The 19,215-nt window shown below is 42.5% G+C and overlaps 1 protein-coding gene across 2 annotated transcripts in view; it reads left to right on the top strand.

Moving 5' to 3' along the window:
- Window positions 1–19,215, top strand: part of CLPB (ClpB family mitochondrial disaggregase) — a 166,808-nt gene that overhangs the window by 37,784 nt on the left and 109,809 nt on the right. For both annotated transcript variants that reach the window (XM_023736533.1, XM_004381939.2), the window contains exon 4: window positions 17,488–17,591. In XM_023736533.1, the coding sequence (XP_023592301.1) occupies window positions 17,488–17,591 (104 nt within the window). The remainder of the gene's footprint in view (window positions 1–17,487; window positions 17,592–19,215) is intronic.

Here is a 19,215-nt window from a genome sequence, read left to right as displayed (position 1 = left end):
GGTCCAGATGTAGCTTTCCTTAAAGCCCTAGTGTTGGTTGAGTCTTAGAATGGAGGTAAAAATAGTCTCATGAGTTTTACCAAGCACTGCCTGATCCTCTGTCCAAGGGCACTAAACCAAAACAACAAAAACAAAAACCAAGCCTGTTGCAGTCAAGTCGATTACAACTCATCATGATGCTATAGGACAGAGTAGAACTACCTTTTAGGGTTTCCAAGGAGCAGCTGGTGGATTCAAACTGCTGACCTTTTGGTTAGCAGCCAAGCTGTTAACCACTATGCCACCAGGGCTCCAAGGGCACTAAGCTATCTGTGAATTGGAAGTTTAAGTTTTTCCTATTCCATTCATCAGAGTATATGGGCAGGAGATAGTGGTTTGGAAGAAAAATGGTATGATTTATATCCTTATAATTTCTAATTACTCAAAAAAGAAACTGTCAAAACGTGTCTGATAAAGGACTTGCATCCAGAATATATAAAGAACTCTTGCTGGTGGCGGTGCCATCAAGCCTATTACGACTCATAGCAACCCCATGTGACAGAGTAGAACTGCCCTGTAGGGTTTTCTTGGCTGTAGTTTTTACAGAAGGAAATCACCAGGTCTTCCTCCCTCAGATCCACTGGGCAGGTTCCAGTCACCAACTTTTTGATTAGCAGTCAAGCACCTAACCATTGCACTACCAGGGCTCCTAAAGAACTCTTACAACTTAATAATAAGGCAAACAATGTAACTTTTTAAAAAATGGGCAATTTGAACAGATGCTTCACCAAAGAAGAGATGAATGGCAGAGAAGCACATGAAAAGATACTCAGAATTATCTGTGATTAGGAAAATGCAAATTAAAACCACAGTGAGTTACTACTACACACTATAATGGCTAAAATTTAGAGAAACTAACAATACCAGGTGCTGACAAAGACTCAAAGCGATTTTCACACTTTGCTGATGTTGTTAAGTGCCGTCGAGTTGCTTCCGACTCACAGCGACCCTATGTACAACAGAACAAAACACTGCCCAGGCCTGCGCCATCCTCACAATCGTTGTTATGCTTGATCTCGTTGTTGCAGCCACTGTGTCAGTACATCTTGTTGAGGGTCTTCCTCTTTTTTGCTGACCCTCTGCTTTACCAAGCGTGATGTCCTTCTCCAGGGACTGATCCCTCCTGATAACATGTCCAAAGTATGTGAGACATAGTCTCGCCATCCTTGCTCCTAAGGAGCATTCTGGTTGTACTTCTTCCAAGACAGATTTGTTCATTCTTTTGGCAGTCTATGATCTAGTCAATGTTCTTTGCCAGCACCACAATTCAAAGGTGTCGATTCTTCTTTGGTCTTCCTTATTCATCGTCCAGTTTTCGTACGTATATGAGGTGATTGAAAACACTATGGCTTGAGTCAGGCACACCTTAGTCTTCAAGGTGACATCTTTGCTTTTGAATACTTTAAAGAGGTCTTTTGCAGCAGATTTGCCCAATGCAGTGCATCTTTTAATTTCTTGACTACTGCTTCCATGGGTGTTGATTACGGATCCAAGTAAAATGAAATTCTTGACAACTTCAGTCTTTTCTTCATTTATTGTGATGTTGCTTATTGATCCAGTTGTGAGGATTTTTGTTTTCTTTATGATGAGGTGTAATCCATACTGAAGGCTGTGGTCTTTGATCTTCATCAGTAAGTGCTTCGAGTCCTCTTCGATTTCAGCAAGCAATGTTGTGTCATCTGCATAACACAGGTTGTTAATGAGTCTTCCTCCAATCCTGATGCCCCGTTCTTCATTTAGAACAGTGCTGATAGGAATACAAAATAGTACAGCTACTTTGGAAAACACTTTGGCAGTTTCTTATAAAGTTAAAACATGCATTTATTATACAACCCTGCAATCCCAACTCCTAGGTGTTTACACAAGAGAAATGAAAACTATGTCCGCAAAAAGACCTGTACACAAATGTTTCTAGCAGCTTTATTCATACTTGTCAAAAACAGGAAATAACCCAAATGTCCATCAATTAATAAATGGATAAACAAATTGTGGTAAGGCCATATAATGGAATATTACTCAGGAATAAAAAAAGAACCAACTACTGATACACGCAACAACATGGATGAATCTCAGAAGCATTATGCTTAGTGAAAGAAGCCAGACACAAAAAACTACCTACTGTATGATTTCATTTATATGACAGTCTGGAAAAGGCAGAACTCTAGAGACAGAAATCAGATCAGTAGTTGCCAGGGGGTAGGAGTGGGAGGAGGGACACAAAGGAACTTTTGGGAGTGATAGAAATATTCTATATCTTGATTATGGTGGTGGTTACACAACCGTACACAATTGTCAAAACTCATCTAACTGTTCACCTAAAAAGGATGAATGTTACCATATGTAAATGATACCCCAATAAACTGAGTTTAAAAACTGTTTAAAAAGCTGTCATACGTCTCTAATTCTCACTGTTAATTGTGTCCAGTGGCATACTGAAAATTCATGTTTGTAGTTGTGTCAAAATGAATTCATATTGTTAATGGTCACCGGAATGTTATAAATTCTTATTGTTGATGGTGTCTCACATTATAGTACTATATATTCTGATTGTTATTAGAGACTGAGGATTCGTGAATTCACACCACCAATGATATCATGAAGTATAATTGCAGAAGATGTAGTGATAAATTCATTTTATAGTGATATCTGGTAGGTTTATATAAATTTACAAAGCATATGATTATTCTTTACAGCAAGGAAAAAGTTCTAGGTTGCAGGACTGGGAACTTGTACTCCCACAAATTCTTGGGCTCCTGGTTCCTGGACTGCCATGCAGAAAGACTGCCTTTTACAACGAGGCCACTGTGGTGCTTTAGGAACCAAAGATCCTAAAGGAGGGTTGGCAGGGAGAGTTCAGATTAGAATCTGCTTGAACTTGCTGGTTGTTTTCACAGGCCCCTGCCTCAGAGGAGAAGGTGAGAAGCACAAGGCAGAGCGTGGGGCTCTAGCAGAACTGTTTGAAATTCCCCACAAGAGTCTCCCTCCCTCCTTCTGCCTGTTCTTCCAGAGTGCATTTCATCAGCATCGGAAGGACTGGTTCCCGGCACTGCCTTCCCTGCTTGGCCAGGGTCCCTGAGGAACTGAGCTAATGAGTGGATAACACGCATTTGCCAAGTCCTTCCTGGATGTGGTACCTGGGCTTTGTTAATTTTAAAATGCCGCCATCCTTGGCTGAAGACCATTTAATTCTCTCTCAGAGCAGTCATTTATTCTTAGCATTTGCTTATTTTCCCTCCATCTTTAAGAAGCCCATCTTTAAAAAGCCAACAGCCCAAGCCAGATTGCTGTCCTGCAGGAGAGGTTTTACAGGCCTTTGTTTTCAGACACCACATGACAGCTCCACAGGTGTTTTTAGAGCAGGGAGGTGCTGCCCTCACTGTAGGACCAGTGGCAGCCTCCTTGGGAGGCTCCGCTTCCTTCTTAGTTGGCCAGATGCAGAGCAGGTAGAGCACCCCTGCACCTGTGCTTGTGTGCAGGTCCTCAGAGGGCCTGAGCACATGGAGTTCTGTCCTGCCTTAGGGGCCCTAGAGCCTCTTCACAGAGTCACCAGCCTGTTTTCGGCCTAGCTTCGTACTGCAGAGTAGTACTTCCTTCTGCCCAAAGAAGTTGGGCTTTGTGCTGTCTGATCGCCTGACTATAGTGATGATGATGGTTCTAGTTGATTGGGTGCCATCCGTGTGCCAGGCCCAAGTCAAGCACTTCCCACGTTATCTCTAATCCTCACTACAGCCCTGAAAGGGAGGGATTATTATCCCTGTTTTACAGGTAGGGGAAATGAAACTCAGATGCCAGGGGTCATCCAGTTAGTGAAAAGGCAAGTCAGAATTTGAACCTGAGTCTCTCTGAACCCAAAATGCTTGTACTTCCCACTGGACTACACTACCTCTGGAGGGAAGGGGCAAGGAGCAAAACCGTAGAATAGACCAATCGTCAAGTCAGCTCAGTGAGAGTTTCTTGATGACCTACTGTGTGCTGATTTTGAGAATATAAAAACAGACAAATCACACTGCTTGGCCTCAAGAAGCTGATAGACAGAAAAGGGATAATTCCCACTTTGTAAAATGATGCAGAATGTGGTCAGTGCCACTGGGAAGACCACAGAGTACTGGAATTGGGGGGATGTCACATTGTATAGAGATGACCATGAAAGGAGGCCTTTTTACATTGGTTGGGCCTTGAAAGATGAATAGGATTTTGAATGACAAAGGTAGCTAGTAGAAAGACAACGTTTCTGGAAGAAGGACCAGTGCGAGCATAGGTACAGAGGTGAAAAAGTAGGAATGTGCCAGAGCTAGTAGGAGAAACTAGCAGGGCCTGGAGACCAGAAAATGTGAAGGAAAGGTCTTAACCAATAGGGTTGGCCATGACCCTGTCAGGTTGTCACAGTCTAGTGTATGGTACATCCATGGGCTGGAGCGCCAGATGTCTTGTTATTAGTTGCCATTGACTTGATTCTGACTCATGGTGACCCCGTGTGTTACAGAGGAGAACTGTCCCATAGGGTTTTCTTGGCTCTACTCTTAATGGAATCAGATCACCAAGTCTTTTTTTCCTTCTTCCACAGTACCACTGTGTGGTTTCGAACCTCTAACCTTTAGGTTAGCAGTTGAGCACACCTGGGTTCAAATCCAAGCTCCGCCTCTTACTAGTTATGTACTCAGGCAAGTTCTTTCACTTCTCTGTGATTATTTCTTCATCATAAAATGGGGACAATATACAGATTTACTTCAAAAGGTTTTTGTAAGGTTTAAATGTGTAAATATATGTAAAGTACATAGAACAGTGCTTGCCGTATAGTAAGCACTCAATAAGGGTTTGCTACCTTAGTTAACAGTAGTAATAGTACCTCAATTATTATCATTACCAATATTCTGCCTGCTGCTGTTTGTGGGTAGCCCCAGGTGGAAGTTAGTGAATAGCCTATAGGTAAACCTACCTCTGCCTAAAGTGGGAGTAGTACCTGTCTCTCATCAACATCTTATAAGTGACTCAGAAGCAGTAGTTTGGCAAGTCTATTGTTAAGTTCTTTTCATCCAAGAAGCTGGGCCCAGAACCTGGGATTCCAGAGCAAGGCACTTTGATGTGGGGCTGGCTCTTGTCCCAGGTGGCCCCCTGCCCAACGCAGGAGAGTGCCCAGTATTTCCCAGCAAGGAAGGGTGGTTGGAGTGCTGGCCAGGTGCCCAGGGTATCAGCACCATGCCCCCAGAAAAGTGTGCTGGGCTCGATGTTTCTCCCACCCCTGCTGCTGTGGCCGATTATCTCTAAGTAACAAAGAGTCATTTCTAATCCCATTTGGAAGCGTTGCTCAAGATAATCCTGTTTCATAGTAATGATATTCCAATTCCAGCATGCACCCGTTTCTAGTTTGCAGATGGCATGCCTTGACCTCAAGCAACTTAAGATACTGCTCCCTGGAAAGCAACGCCAGCTCATTTGCCTAACATGACAGTCTAGGGCACATATCCCCCCAACACCACATCCTGTCCTGGGGTTCTGTGTTCAGTGCTGTGTTCATGGAATGTGTCATTTGGGGACAGGAGAGCACCCAGTGATCATCCAATTCAGCTGATTTGGAAGAGGCTGTTCCGTTCTAGGGACTGTGATATGGCCCAGTCCTGCCCCTCTTCTTTAAAAGACACCAGACCCACCCTGTGACGTGAGCTGCATGTTTAAATTGGGCTGTCAGGCTGGTGGGTCAGAGGTCTGCAGTAGATAACGGTGGGTGTGTCTGGGTTTCAGGAAGGTATTGACTATCTCTCATGATATCCACATGAATGAAGTAGGATATGGACAATAGTCTTGTCAGACTAGTAAGTGGTGAATGACCTGGTTCACTGTTTATATATGAATGGACATCAGACTGGAGAAAAGACTGTAGTGGTGAGCCACAGGGCTCTGTCCTGTTCAACAGTTAGTGATTTCACTAAGGTCATTGATAAATGTTAACTAAATTGGCAGATTAAATAAAGTGTGAAGAGATAGCTATTACGTTGAGTGAAAGAACTGGGGGTATAAAAAAGATCTCAATATGCTGACGCAGTGGTTAAATCTGTGGCAGTAAAAATTAGCGAGGATAAATGTGTATAGAGCTACACTTAAAACCAAAAAATGAACTGTAAAGTCCTAGATGAGGAAGGCCCAGTTTAGCAACATTAAAAAGGAAAGCCTAGGTGTTGACTAAAAACTCAGTGTGTGAGTCAGCAGTGCAATGTTATGGCCCCAGAAGTGAATTGATTCAGTAAGCATTTACTGCCCTGTGCTAGCCGTGTGTGTGAGGAAGCAGAGAAGGTCAAGGCACAGTCAGTCCCTACTTGGGGGAGACACAGTCTAGTTGTGTATAGCATGGTGGTGAAGAGCACCAGTTCTGGAATGAGACAGCCAAAGTTGAAAACCTAGCTCTGCTTCTTACTAGCTCTCATCTGCAAAATGGAATAATAATGACACCTACCTCAGCATAGGGTGGTTGTGAAGATTAAGTAAGTTAATGCACATAAAACTGCTTAGTGCAATGCCTAGCACATACGAAGTGCACAATACGTGTCAACTGCTGCTATTATTATTATTATTATTTTCATCCAAAGTCTAAGAGATATACCAGCGCCATCATACTCTTTTGGATCATTTGCCTAGAGAGAGCCTAGTCCATGCCTATACTGCAGTTAAAGAAAAAAAACCCTGACCACCAGAGTTTGACCACGTTGGCCCGTTGCTTTGGCATCTATATATTTGGAATTATAGTTTGAAAGACATGGATGTGTATTTAGAACAAGCTAAGTATGTAAAATCAGGATTGTCCTGGAACCCTGTGATGGGTGATCTTGATTCTTTGGCCTCTGCTTACTATCCCATGCCTCCTTGAGCCTTGCTCCCAAATAACCTCACCTCTGTATGGGCCCACCACTTTCATCTTTCTCCATCTGAATCATTCCCCCCAGCCAGCTGGTATGGCCTGCTTTGCTTTAACTACCATCTAGAAATACCACTGTCCCTGGTACATAGAAGGGACTCAATAACTATGGGATGATAAGACAGACTAATAGAAGGTCAGATGGGTGAAAACCAGTGTAGTATAGCAGAATGTGCACCAGATTTGAACTCAGACAAGCCTGGGTTTGAATCTTGGTCCCTTTGCTTATTTCATGCATATACTTGGGCAACTCACGTTATCTTGCTGAGCCTCAGTTTACTCATTTGGGAATAGTACCTCACTGCAGGGTTGTTGTAAGCATCTGAAATAATGAATGTAAAGTGCCTAACACACTGTAGCTGCTTTATTATGATTATTGACCTTTACCTTTTGGGATAAGTAAACAAAAGATTATTATCCTCATTTGAGGAAATTTGGGCACATTTTCTGCACAGGTACCTCACTTCCTTCCTAATCTTTAATTTATTTCCTAAGGAAGCTGATTTTAAAATGAAAACTCTCCCTGCCCTCTCCACCTGGAGCTCATGCCCCCATGCCACAGGACCTCTAGATTTAACACATGCCGGGGGCTTTGGTCAGGCCACCTTGCTTTCCTGACCAGCCAGTAGTCCAGTAGTACTGAATGAGCCACAGTTTGTTTGATTCTCCAGCAAACCTCCTGAATTGTGACCTTTTTGCTCCCTTTTCTCAGTGAGCTGTGCACTGAGTTGAGAATAGGTTTGTCTATTCTTTGTCTTCTCGTTGGGACCCATGACACTCTTCACTTTCACCCTCTGTTTTAAATTGGGGTGGTGGGGAAGATAGGAAGAGCATCCTCTGAAGCTTGACATTGTGTGGGGACGACCTGGAGCTGGGATCACTGCCCTTCTTGCTTCACCAACTCCAGCTGCTCGCTAGCCATCTTTGACACGCGCCTGGCCCAGCACCAGCCTCAGCTCACACCACAGGTTTTCTCGCTCTTCCCTAAACAATGTGAGGACCCCAAGCCCCTCCAGCCACTGAAAACAGCCTTAACTTCAGTCAATTTAACTGCCCTCCCATGCATTGTGACTACTCATTGCCTTGAAAGCAAGAGCTCAACAAGGTCAGTGCAGGCCAAGTCCTACATGTGCTCCCACCTCTAATCTAATTACAACCTGATCAGCAAATTAAAACACGCCTCATGAGGGTTGGGGCTCCAGAGGGAGTTCCGCGAGTCCCAGGAGCTGCCACATAGAGACATTTCTTCTGTTCATTTCCTCTGCTTTGTCTGGGAACTGCCCAGAGCCGAAGAAGGGCTTGGTGTTCAGGAGAGGAAGATAGAGGTTATCCACAGCTAAACCACCTGTAGCCTGGTTTAGACCCTCAGGAGAGAGACGGCTGCACAGGGTTGAAAAATCTGCCTTCCAACTTTCTCCCCCATTTCCCACCAAGTAAAATAATCATTTCATTTATTCATACCTCATTCAGAAAACATATTGACCACTTATTATGATCCAGGCACTGGGCAGAGAGCTGGGAAATAAAGTTGATACATGGCCCTTACCCCATAGTCTAGTGGGAAAGGCAGATACAACTAAGGAGGTAATCATGACACAGTATGATGAGGGCCACCTGCAAGGGAGGTGAGTCCTGGGTGCTGTGCAGACAGAGGAAGGGTATGGTCCCAGGCTGGGAGTCAAAGAAGACTCAGTGGAGTTGGTGACAGTGTTGCTGAGGAGACCTGAAGGTGAATGAGCAATAACCAGTTGAAGCAGGGGGGACACTCTCAGCAGAGGGAGTACCATATTTGATGTCCTTTGGTGAAATTCATAGGGTCCAGTTTGTTTACTGGCTCCTTAATTTTGTAGCCCCCAGGATAACTAGATCAGCACAGGAATTAGAAGTTCTGTAATTCAGAGATTCCCTGAAAGGAATAAACTTTTGGAACAAATGGTTAGGCTCAATTATATGCATAAATAGAAAGGAATAGGGAAACCAACCTTTTTGATTGTCTGTCCATGTTGCTACACGTATATCCAGCTGTTGCTTCTGACTGCTGCATAGTGTTTCATAGTGTATGTCACCACACTTAACTTACCCGTTATCCCCGTGGTGGGCACTTAGATTGCCTGCAACTCCCCTTTGACACAAAATGCTGCAATAAATATCTCCAATGTGTCCCTTTATAGACCTGTGTGAGAATTTCTCTGGGATATATAAATTCAGGAGCAGAAGTGCTGGGTCATAGCGTGAGGTGCTTTAACTTGACAAAGTACTACAAAATTGGCTTCCAGAATGGTAGTACCAGCTTATACCCTGACAATGTGAAGCTTCCTGGATCCCCATGTAACTCCCCAACACTTGGCGTTTTTCAGCTCTAACTTTTGTCAATATGTTAGATTCAAAGTGATATCTCATTGTTGTTTTAATTTGCATTTCTCTAATAACAAAGGAACTTGAGGATCTCTTCATATACTTAATCATCTTTTTTGGGGTTTCCTTCTCTGGGAATTGCTTGTTCATAATCTTGCCTCATTTTTCTGTTGGGCTTTCTGATCCTAGCATTTCTACTAAACCCTGAGTTGAGACAAAATACTCCCAAAGACTGTTAAGTACTGGGAGTCAACATAGGGAAATGAGAGGCAGCACAGCATAGTGATAAGAACAGGGAGTGTGTAGCCTTGGTTCGAATTCCAGCTCCTTAGATTCGAATCCCATCTCCATTCCTTACAGCTGTGTGACCTTGAACAAGTTTCTTAACCCCTTGGTACCTCAGTTTTCTTATGTGTAACCTACCTCTAGGGTTGTTTTGAGGATTAAATGAGTTAGCGTATATAAAATGTTTAAAACAGTGTCTGCCAAGTAGGAAGTATATATACATTAGCTATTATTATTAGACTGCTGTCTTCCTCCTACTTAACCACATTCTGCACCCTTGAAAAAGTAGATACTTGTACCAGCAGGCAGTAGAAACAAGGCAGAAAGAACACAGCTCTCAGCCTACAGTCAGAGCTCACCAATCCTGCTTACATGTGGAACTCTTGCCAAGGTCTTAAGTTCTGGACTTGCCTTCTCTTCCCTGTCCCAGGCAAACCTTCAAAACCTAAAATTAGCTGGATCTCCAGGCCTACAGTGGCCGCCACCCCCCAGCATGGCTAGCTGTGTCCTATTGCTGCTCCCATGCCAGTCTGTCAGTTTTGATGCTATCCCTCACAAACTTCACCTTCAATACTTGCAAGGCCCGGTATTTTTGGTGAGTCAACTCACTTGGGCAGAAATAAGAACAGAATACATTCTCATGGGCACACAGGAAGGCTCCTAGAGCCAAATCACCAATGGACAACTGCAAACCCCCATCCTCTTATGGACATTCTCCAATTCCCCAGATTAGTAAGGGAAATTGGGTATCTGGAAATTATCTCTAGCATTTGAAGTTGATATTGGCATTGGTAGATATAACTGATATTCTTAAGCCTTTGCCCAGCTGTTGCCTATGGGGTAGTCAATATAGTTCCTTTGAATGGAGATGATTCCTGCTATAGAGAAAACATGATTGAGTGGGATGGTATACTCTGTCCCCTTTAGTTGGGTTATTAGGAGCACAGAGGCCTGGCCCATATACCACAGCCTGTTTGGTACCAGCTATTCAAATTTAAGGCAGTCATCCCTGAACTCAAGCCTATAACATGGCAGCCAGTATGCCAGCCTCAGAACAGAGGGGAGGTTACAGTTGTCCTTTGGTAGATCATCTCTTAATAGCAGTGCCTGCCTTCCTGTGTGCCCATTAGAGTTTATTCTTATTGCTGACCCTATATTCTCCTTGTCAGCCGGTGGGCTAACTCACCATCTCCCCATCTAAGTCACTTCTCCCAACTACAAGTCTGAATTTGGGAATTTGTTTCTGTCTCAGCAAAAAACGTAAAAGAGGCAGAAATCATCTTATTTCCAAAGTACTTCTCTAGGGCTGCTGCATTGTGAATTTTATTAAAAGTGAAGGGAATCTTCTCTGAGGTTGCAGGATGAGTCACTAGCTTGGATGCTTACCCTTGTTGGCCTCCAAGTTTGTGAAGTGAATTGCCCATTCGCTTTGATTGGGTTAGCAGCCCCAGGGCCGAGCCTAGTCACTCTTCTTTCCCATCCTGCTAGACTACTGTTGCCCCCAAGGGCAGCGTACTTGGTTGCTTGGACGCGTCTTGAAGCCTGCAAATTGGACAGATGGAATCAATACCCTCGAACCTGGAGAGACCCAGGTAGCAGAGTAAGTGACACCAGCTGCCTAGAGGGACAGCCTGCCATGGGAGAGGGTGTGATTGAATGTTGATTGGACACAACAGCTGAGGATTAACCAAATTATTGTCCCTTTGAGTTTAAATCTTAACTCTTGGATTTTAAAACAAGCCGACTCGGGCAGAATATAGAAGAGCTGCCTTCTTGACACAGGGCTGTGTCAGATAAGTCATGCGGGTGGTCAGGTATAGATCTGGTACCCACCAAGACCCAGATACATGTTATTATCACCAAGATTATATGGACGAAGGAAAAAGAGCTCATATTTGTGGAGCTCCTTCTATATGCTGCACATATAGAAGCATAACGCTGTGAGTGATAAGATAGTATCCATACACCTACAAGAAGACCAGTTAATACAACTGTTACTCAAATTTATACACGAACCACTAAGGCCAAAGACGAAGAAATTAAAGATTTTTACCAACTTCTGCAGTCTGAAATTAATCACATACAATCAAGATGCATTGATAATTACTGGTGATTACAATGCAAAAGTTGGAAACAAAGAAGAAGGATCAGTAGTTGGAAAATACAGACTTGGTGATAGAAACAACACCAGAAATTGCATGATAGAATTTTGCAAGACCAATGACCTATTCATTGGAAATACCTCTTTTCAGCAACATAAGCAGCGACTCTACACGTGGACCTCCCCAGATGGAATACACAGGAGTGAGATCAACTACATCTGTGGAAAGTGATGATGGAGAGCTCAATATCATCAGTCAGAACAAGGCCAGGGGCTGACTGTGGAACAGACCATCAGTTGCTCATATGCAAGTTGAAGTTGAAGCTAAAGAAAATTAAAACAAGTCCACAAGAGCCAAAGTACAACTTTTTGAGTATATCCTACCTCAATTTAGAGACCATCGCAAGAATAGATTTGACACATTGAACACTAATGACCAAAGACCAGATGATATGTGGGATGACATGAAAGATCTCATACATGTAGAAAGCAAAAGGCTATTAAAAAGACAAGAAAGAAAGAAAAGACCAGAATAGATGTCAGCAGAGACTCTGAAACTTGCTCTTAAACTTAGAGTAGCTGAAGCGAACGAAAGAAATGATGAAGTAAAAGAGCTGAATAGAAGATTTCAAAGAGTGGCTCAGGAAGACATCGTAAAGTATTGTAATGAAATGTGCAAAGACCTGGAGTTAGAAAACTAAAAGGGAAGAACACAGCATTTCTCAAGCTGAAAGAACTGAAGAAAAAATTCAAGCCTCGAGTTGCACTATTGAAGGATCTGTGGGCAAAATATTGCACAAGGCAGGAAACATCAAAAGAAGAGGAAAGGAATACACAGAGTCACTGTACCAAAAAGAATTGGTTGACATTCAGCCATTTCAGGAGGTAGCATATAATCAAGAACTAATTGTACTGAGGGAAGAAGTCCAAGCTACACTGAAGGCATTAGTGAAAAACAAGGTTCCAGGAATTGACTGAATACCAATTGAGATGTTTCAACAAACAGATGCCATGCTGGAAGCGCTCACGTGTCTATGCCAAGAAATTTGGAAGACAGCTATCTGACCAACTGACTAGAAGAGATCTATATTTGTGCCCATTCCATAGAAAGGTAATCCAACAGAATGTGGAAATTATCAAACAGTATCATCAATATCACACGCAAGTAAATTTTTGCCAAAGATAATTCAAAAAACAGTTGCAGGAGTACATTAACAGGGAACTGCCAGAAATTCAAGCCAGATTCAGAAGAGGATGAGAAACGAGAGAGATCATTGCTGATGTCAGATGGATCTTGGCTGAAAGCAGAGAATACCAGAAAGATGTTTACCTGTGTTCTATTGACTAGACAAAGACATTCGACTGTGTGGATCCTAACAAATTATGGGTAACATCGCAAAGAACAGAAATTGCAGAACACTTAATTGTGCCCATGTGGAACCTGTACATAGACCAAGAGACAGTCATTCAAACAGAACAAGGGAATATTGCATGGTTTAAAATCAGGAAGGGTGTGTGTCAGGTTTCTGCCCTTTCACCATACCTATTCAGTCTGTATGCTAGCAAATAATCCGAAGCTGGGCTATATGAAGAATGGGGCATCAGGACTGGAGGAATACTCATTAACAACCTGTAACGTGCAGATGACACAACCTTGCTTGCTGAAAGCAAAGAGGACTTGAAGCACTAACTGAAGAAGATCACAGTCTTCATATGGATTACACTTCAACCTAAAAATAAAAATCCTCACATCTGTCCATCCCCAGAGATTAGCCCACATCATAGAACACAGCCGAAGTGCATGATCAAATGGCTTAGTCATACCCGGTACGGAAGAACTTGAGTGGAGCAGAAGAGTCCTGGAGTTGATATGGGGTCTGTTATGGGTGAAGACTCAAGTAGCCCTTGGGTTCCAGCCTGAGCCGAACTCAACTCCCAGTTCTGTTTCCACAGCTGACTCACCTTCCACATTTGCTTCAAACCCAGGACTAGCCTGTAACTGGACTGAACTTTTATGGTGGATGCTGAAATATGGAGACACATCTTTTTGTTCTACCTATTTGCCCTGTCATTCCAGTATTCTTCCATATGTATTTCCTGCCCTGGAAAAAAAAAGTAGTATTGTTAATTTGGGGAGTTGTATGGCCACAATAAAATTTCTAATTAAAAAAAAAAAAAATCCTCACAACTAGACCAGTAGGCAGTATCATGATAAGTGGAGAAAAGATTGAAGTTGTCAAGGATTTCATTTTACTTGGATCCACAGTCAACGCCCGTGGAAGCAGCAGTCAAGAAATCAAACGACTTATTGTATTGGGCAAATCTGCTGCAAAAGACCTCTTTAAAGTGTTAAAAAGCAAAGATGTCACTTTGGGGACTAAGATGCTCCTAACCCAAGCCATGGTGTTTTCAGTTGCCTCATATGCATGCGATAACTGGATGATGAATAAGGAAGACTGAAGAAGAATTGAGGCATTTGAATGGTGGTTGGCAAAGAATGTTGAATATACTATGGACTGCCAGAAGAATGAACAAATCTGTCTTAGAAGAAGTACAACCAGAATACTCCTTAGAAGAGAGGATGGGGAGACTTCATCTCACGTACTTTGGACATGTTTTCAGTAGGGACCAATCCCAGGAGAGGGACATCATGCTTAGTGAAGTAGAGGATCAGCAAAAAAGAAGACCCTCAATGAGATCGATTGACACAATGGCTGCAACAGTGGACTCAAACATAACAACAGTTGTGCAGATGTCACAGGACCTGGCAGTGTTTCATTTTGTTGTACATGACTCAACAGCACCTAACAACAACAACACAAAGTTTTATATACTTACTTCACTCATAACCTGAAAGAGAGGCATTGGTATCGCCATTATTCTGGTAAGGAAATGATAGAGATTTGTTTTGAACTTAGCCATATTGTCTTTTCAATTTAAGTGTCATAGTTAATACTTCTGTTGACTTCCCCAGGGCCCAGTCACAGAGTCAGTTACATAGTAATAATAACTGTTACTTATTGAGCACTTATTGTGTGTCAGGCACTGTTATAAGCACTTTACATACGTAAACACAGCCGTATGAACTAGATACTCTTTTTATCCCTGATAATTACTGTTACAAAATGGTGATTTTCTGATCTCATCATTCTTTCTACGTGTATTAGTTGTCATTCTAAAGTAAGGAGGAGCTTTCCCTTCTCCCTCATTTACTTATTATTTTCAATAGGGACTCGTGGAATCTTATTTAATGGGTTATAATCCATTAGTGTCATTATTCATTTCAGTGCTCAGATGGTCCCACTCTTTAAAGCCAGTATTCGTAACCTCTACACCATGCTACCTCTCTATTAGATACTGCTTCTCACTGCCTTCAGTCAGTGTACCTATCGTTAACAGCCTTTTTATACCCTCTTGGCTTTAATCTTCTGAGAAACAGGAAGACTAGTGCAATCTTATCCAAATTGTGTGTAAAGTAAGAGTAAAGAGTCTCCAACGTAGAACCTGAAGAATTCTACTATGAATTAAATATATGAGTTTAAACATGGATTTTAGCTGCTCGGAGACCCTTTTCCCTTTTCTTTGAGATCTTAACCCATATTCTGGATAATTTACCTGTGAAAAGTAATTTTTAAAATCCTTTTAGGTAAGGTTAAGTAGACACAGGAGACTCACCTGGCTATATTTGATCAGATGTAGAAGAACCTCAGTTACGTAGAAGATGGGTTTTGGTTCTTTGACTTAACCTATAATGAGTCTGTGTTGGTATGCATGGAAGTTATTGGAATCCAGTCATTCATTTGGCAAATGGATAGCCAGGTGCTATGTCTGTTGAAGGTAATAATAATCAAACCAGGTGGTACAAGGAAAACCATCAACACTGCTGGTTTAAAGATATTAGAAAAACTAACAAAGAAGAAAAAACTAAAAATTTACTTTGGTTTTTTAATAGTTATGATAGTAAGAGTAATTTGTTTGAAATACTTACCATTTATGCCTTCAAAAGCATGAACAGTTTTAAAGGTCAGTATGCAAAAGATTAACATACTAAGAGAAAAATGGGCAAAGGATATAAATAAGGGATTCATGAAAAAAGAAGTACAACTGACCTTTAAACATAAAAAAAAAAAAATTCAGCGTCACTAATAATCAAAGAAATTCAAGTTGAAACAGCAGTGTGATACCATTTCCTGTTTACCAGACTAACGCATTCTGAAAAAGAAAAATAACCACCCCATTTTGTTGAAGGGAAGGCATGGCAGTTACTCTTAAACTTTATACTTTGCTAGGGAAAATAAAAATTGGTATAATTTTCTGAAAGGCAATATATTAATATTTATCAAAACCTTTAAAAATGCTTATGCTTTTTGACTTTAGAACTTCATTGTCTAGAAATTTATCCAAAGAAAATAACTAGGGATATTGTGTTGTTTATAATATTGAAATATTAAAAACAATCTAATTGTTTTACAGTAGGGGACTGATTACATAAAGTGTGGAATAGTCTTATAGTGTAATACTGTGCAGCCATTAAAAACAATGGTATAGATGAATATTTAATTACTGCTTCTGGAAGGGGGTGTGCGTGTGTGTAGAGAGAGAGTGTATGTATGATCCCATTTTTATAAATAAAAATATGTATATATTCATTTGAAAAACTGGAAGGATGTTATATATACAAAAGTATTTTCTTCTCCTTGATTATCTGTATTTTGTGAATTTTGTGAACATGAGCCTTTATTTTATCAGGGCAAATAGGAAAGCATTAGCAGGAATATTGCATAAAGAAGAAAGAAGAAGGGAAGCTAACATATGGAGCACTTCCTAGGTCAAGCACTGTGCACAGTGCTTTTTAAACGTATCTGATTTAACCTTGGAACAACCTAGCGCAGGTCCCTGCCTCTGGGCCTGCTCCCTCCAGTCCATTCTCACACAGCCGCTGGAGTGACTTTTCTAATGGTAAAGGTCTGCAAGGAAATAACACCCAATTCGAAATAGTGGTTACTCTTGGAATTTAGATTAAGGAGGTGGACATAAGGGGATATTTTAATTTTTAAATTTAATATATTTCTGTATGGCTTGAATGTTTTTAAAAGCAAGTATATCTTTTGTGATTCGGAGTAGAATATCTGATCATGTCACTTCTCCTTTCAACCCTTCAGTTGCTTACCTCATCTCCCACTGTTCTTCCCCTTGACACTCTCTACTCTAACTTCTTTCTGTTCATATCTAGCGCTGTGCTCTCTTGCAACCAGGATTTGTAAATGTGTTGGCTTCTCCTGCTTTACCATACTACATCTGGCTACTCAGCCTTCAAGTCTTAAATGTCTTAAATACTACTTCCTCTGGGAGGCCTTCCCTGATCCCCTCCTTTGTTCTCCCACTGCACACAAGACTTCTCCCTTCGTAACCTTCAACACGTTTCACTGTAATTTTATGCTGAATTGTTATCCTTCCTAGCAGACTGTAAGCTCCATGCGGGCACAAATCCCAGCACCTAGAACAGTGAGTAGTACAAAATAAGCTATTTGAAAATAATTGTTGAATACATAGTTTATATTCTGTAGTTGTGGAAACTAAGCCTTGAGAGAGGTTAAGTAACTTGTCCAGAGCTCTCAGCTCGTAAGTTTCCAAGCCAGCTTTCCTACCCTGGTCTTTTACACTCCCAGAGTTCATGTTCTTTCCACTGAACCATGCACATGAGCAGAGGCAAACACAACCCGCAAAATGCTTCAGAATCTGGGTCTGCTTCCTGGGCCTTTACTGCTTCTGACACTTCTTTCTTTCTCATTTCTTCCAGTGTGGTGCAGGTCCTGCTTGCTGCTGGGGCTGACCCAAACCTTGGAGACGATTTCAGCAGTGTTTACAAGACCTCCAAGGAGCAAGGAATCCATTCTTTGGAAGGTAAGTGTGGACTGCCCTGCTGCGCTGGGAGCTCTCCTCACTGTGGCTTCCTGTAGCCCTGCTCTGTGCCAGCTCGACCAACAGCTCAGAGTGAGAGCCAGTCCCTTCTCCTCTGGGAAGTCATGTATCACCCAGAGGGCTTGGAACAGATGCTCGTCACAGGCCCTTCTGGATCTATAATTTATGTCACTTCAAAAGTCTTGGAGAATGAAGTAGAGGTCTGATTTTATGACCTATGGGGAGGGGAGAACATTGATTTCAACTAGTGTTCTCTCTAAGGCAATGGCACTGAACCTGTGGAGCCTCAGATGAGTGGGCAGTGGAGCAGATGTCAGTAAATAATTAAGGCAGCTGCATGGGAGCCCTGGTGGCACAGTGGTTAAGAGCTCAGGCTGCTAACCAAAAGTCAGCAGTTCAAGTTCACCAACCACTACTTGGAAACACTATGGAGCAGTTCTCCTCTGTCCTGTGGGGTCTCTATGAGTCAGAATCAGTGCGATGGCAACAGATTTGTTTTGTTTTGTTTTGTTTTGCATGGGATGTGGATTTGGTCCTCTTCTACTTCTGGCAGACTTACCCTGCCCTAGAACTTAAAAACAGCCTCACTGCTTCCTCATGAAGAAACCTCAGAGCCTCAGGAAATCCCTCAACACTACTCTGAATACTGCCCCCATCCCAATATGTAAAATATAATCCTTTCAATGGGACTGGCCTCTCAACTTACTGTATGATTCAGGACAAGTAGTCAGCCTTCTCTGTGCCGTGATGTCTATGCTTGAAAATGGGGTCATCATCAGTGCCTCCTCCGGGATGCTATGTGCATAGTTGTTTGGAGATCTGCAGAAGAAAGGGTGGTGTGCACCTGTACCAGAGCTCAGTCACATGTCTGCTGGAGGGCCTCTGGGCAGGTCAGTCTGGGTTGCCTGCTGTGCGTAATTCTTTGAAAGTGGGGTCAAGAAGATAGCAGGTTGTTTTGGCTACAGACAGAAGTGGAATATTTTACATTTGAGTTTTTGCTTATTCAGGCTGTCTCTACTGTCTGCCCATTATCCTGCATCACTTACTCAGATTCCCCTCAGATTTCCAACACAGGGCATCTGAGCAGTGGCTGCTTTAGGGTTGGCAGCGATGCCAGGAGGACAGACAGACTTGCTGGTTGCCTGACAGTCAGAAAATTGGCCTGGTGAAAGGTTCAGCCAAGGGGAGCAGTGCCCAGTCCTCAGAGCTGCCAGTGAGGCTGCCAGACTGATGTTGGATGTGGTAACCCCAGAGCAGAGGTGTCATTGCTACATCACGGAGAAAGCTCCTCAGATCAGCAGCATGAGGGATGGTGTCCAAGAGCATCAGAGCATTGCTGCCCTAGTGAAGTGTGAAGTTGCCTTCCCCCTGCCTTGCCACCTCTAGAAACCTAGTCCTTCTGTCAAGGCTCCGTTGCTATGACTAGATCCTCCACAAAAGCCTTCCCTGTACTTGGCAGTAATTGTAACCTGCCCTCAGCTGCTCTTTTGAATGTTCTCTAAATCTTGGCCTCTTGTACGGTTATTTGAACTCTCATCTGCCCCTGTGTCTTTCTCTCCTCCCAGCTGACAGTTCCCTGCATGTGCAGACCATAACCTATGCCTCT

This window comes from Trichechus manatus, unplaced genomic scaffold (assembly GCF_000243295.1).
Source record: "Trichechus manatus latirostris isolate Lorelei unplaced genomic scaffold, TriManLat1.0 scaffold00088, whole genome shotgun sequence".
NCBI lineage: Eukaryota > Metazoa > Chordata > Mammalia > Sirenia > Trichechidae > Trichechus > Trichechus manatus.
This window is presented reverse-complemented; position numbering and strand designations above follow the sequence as displayed.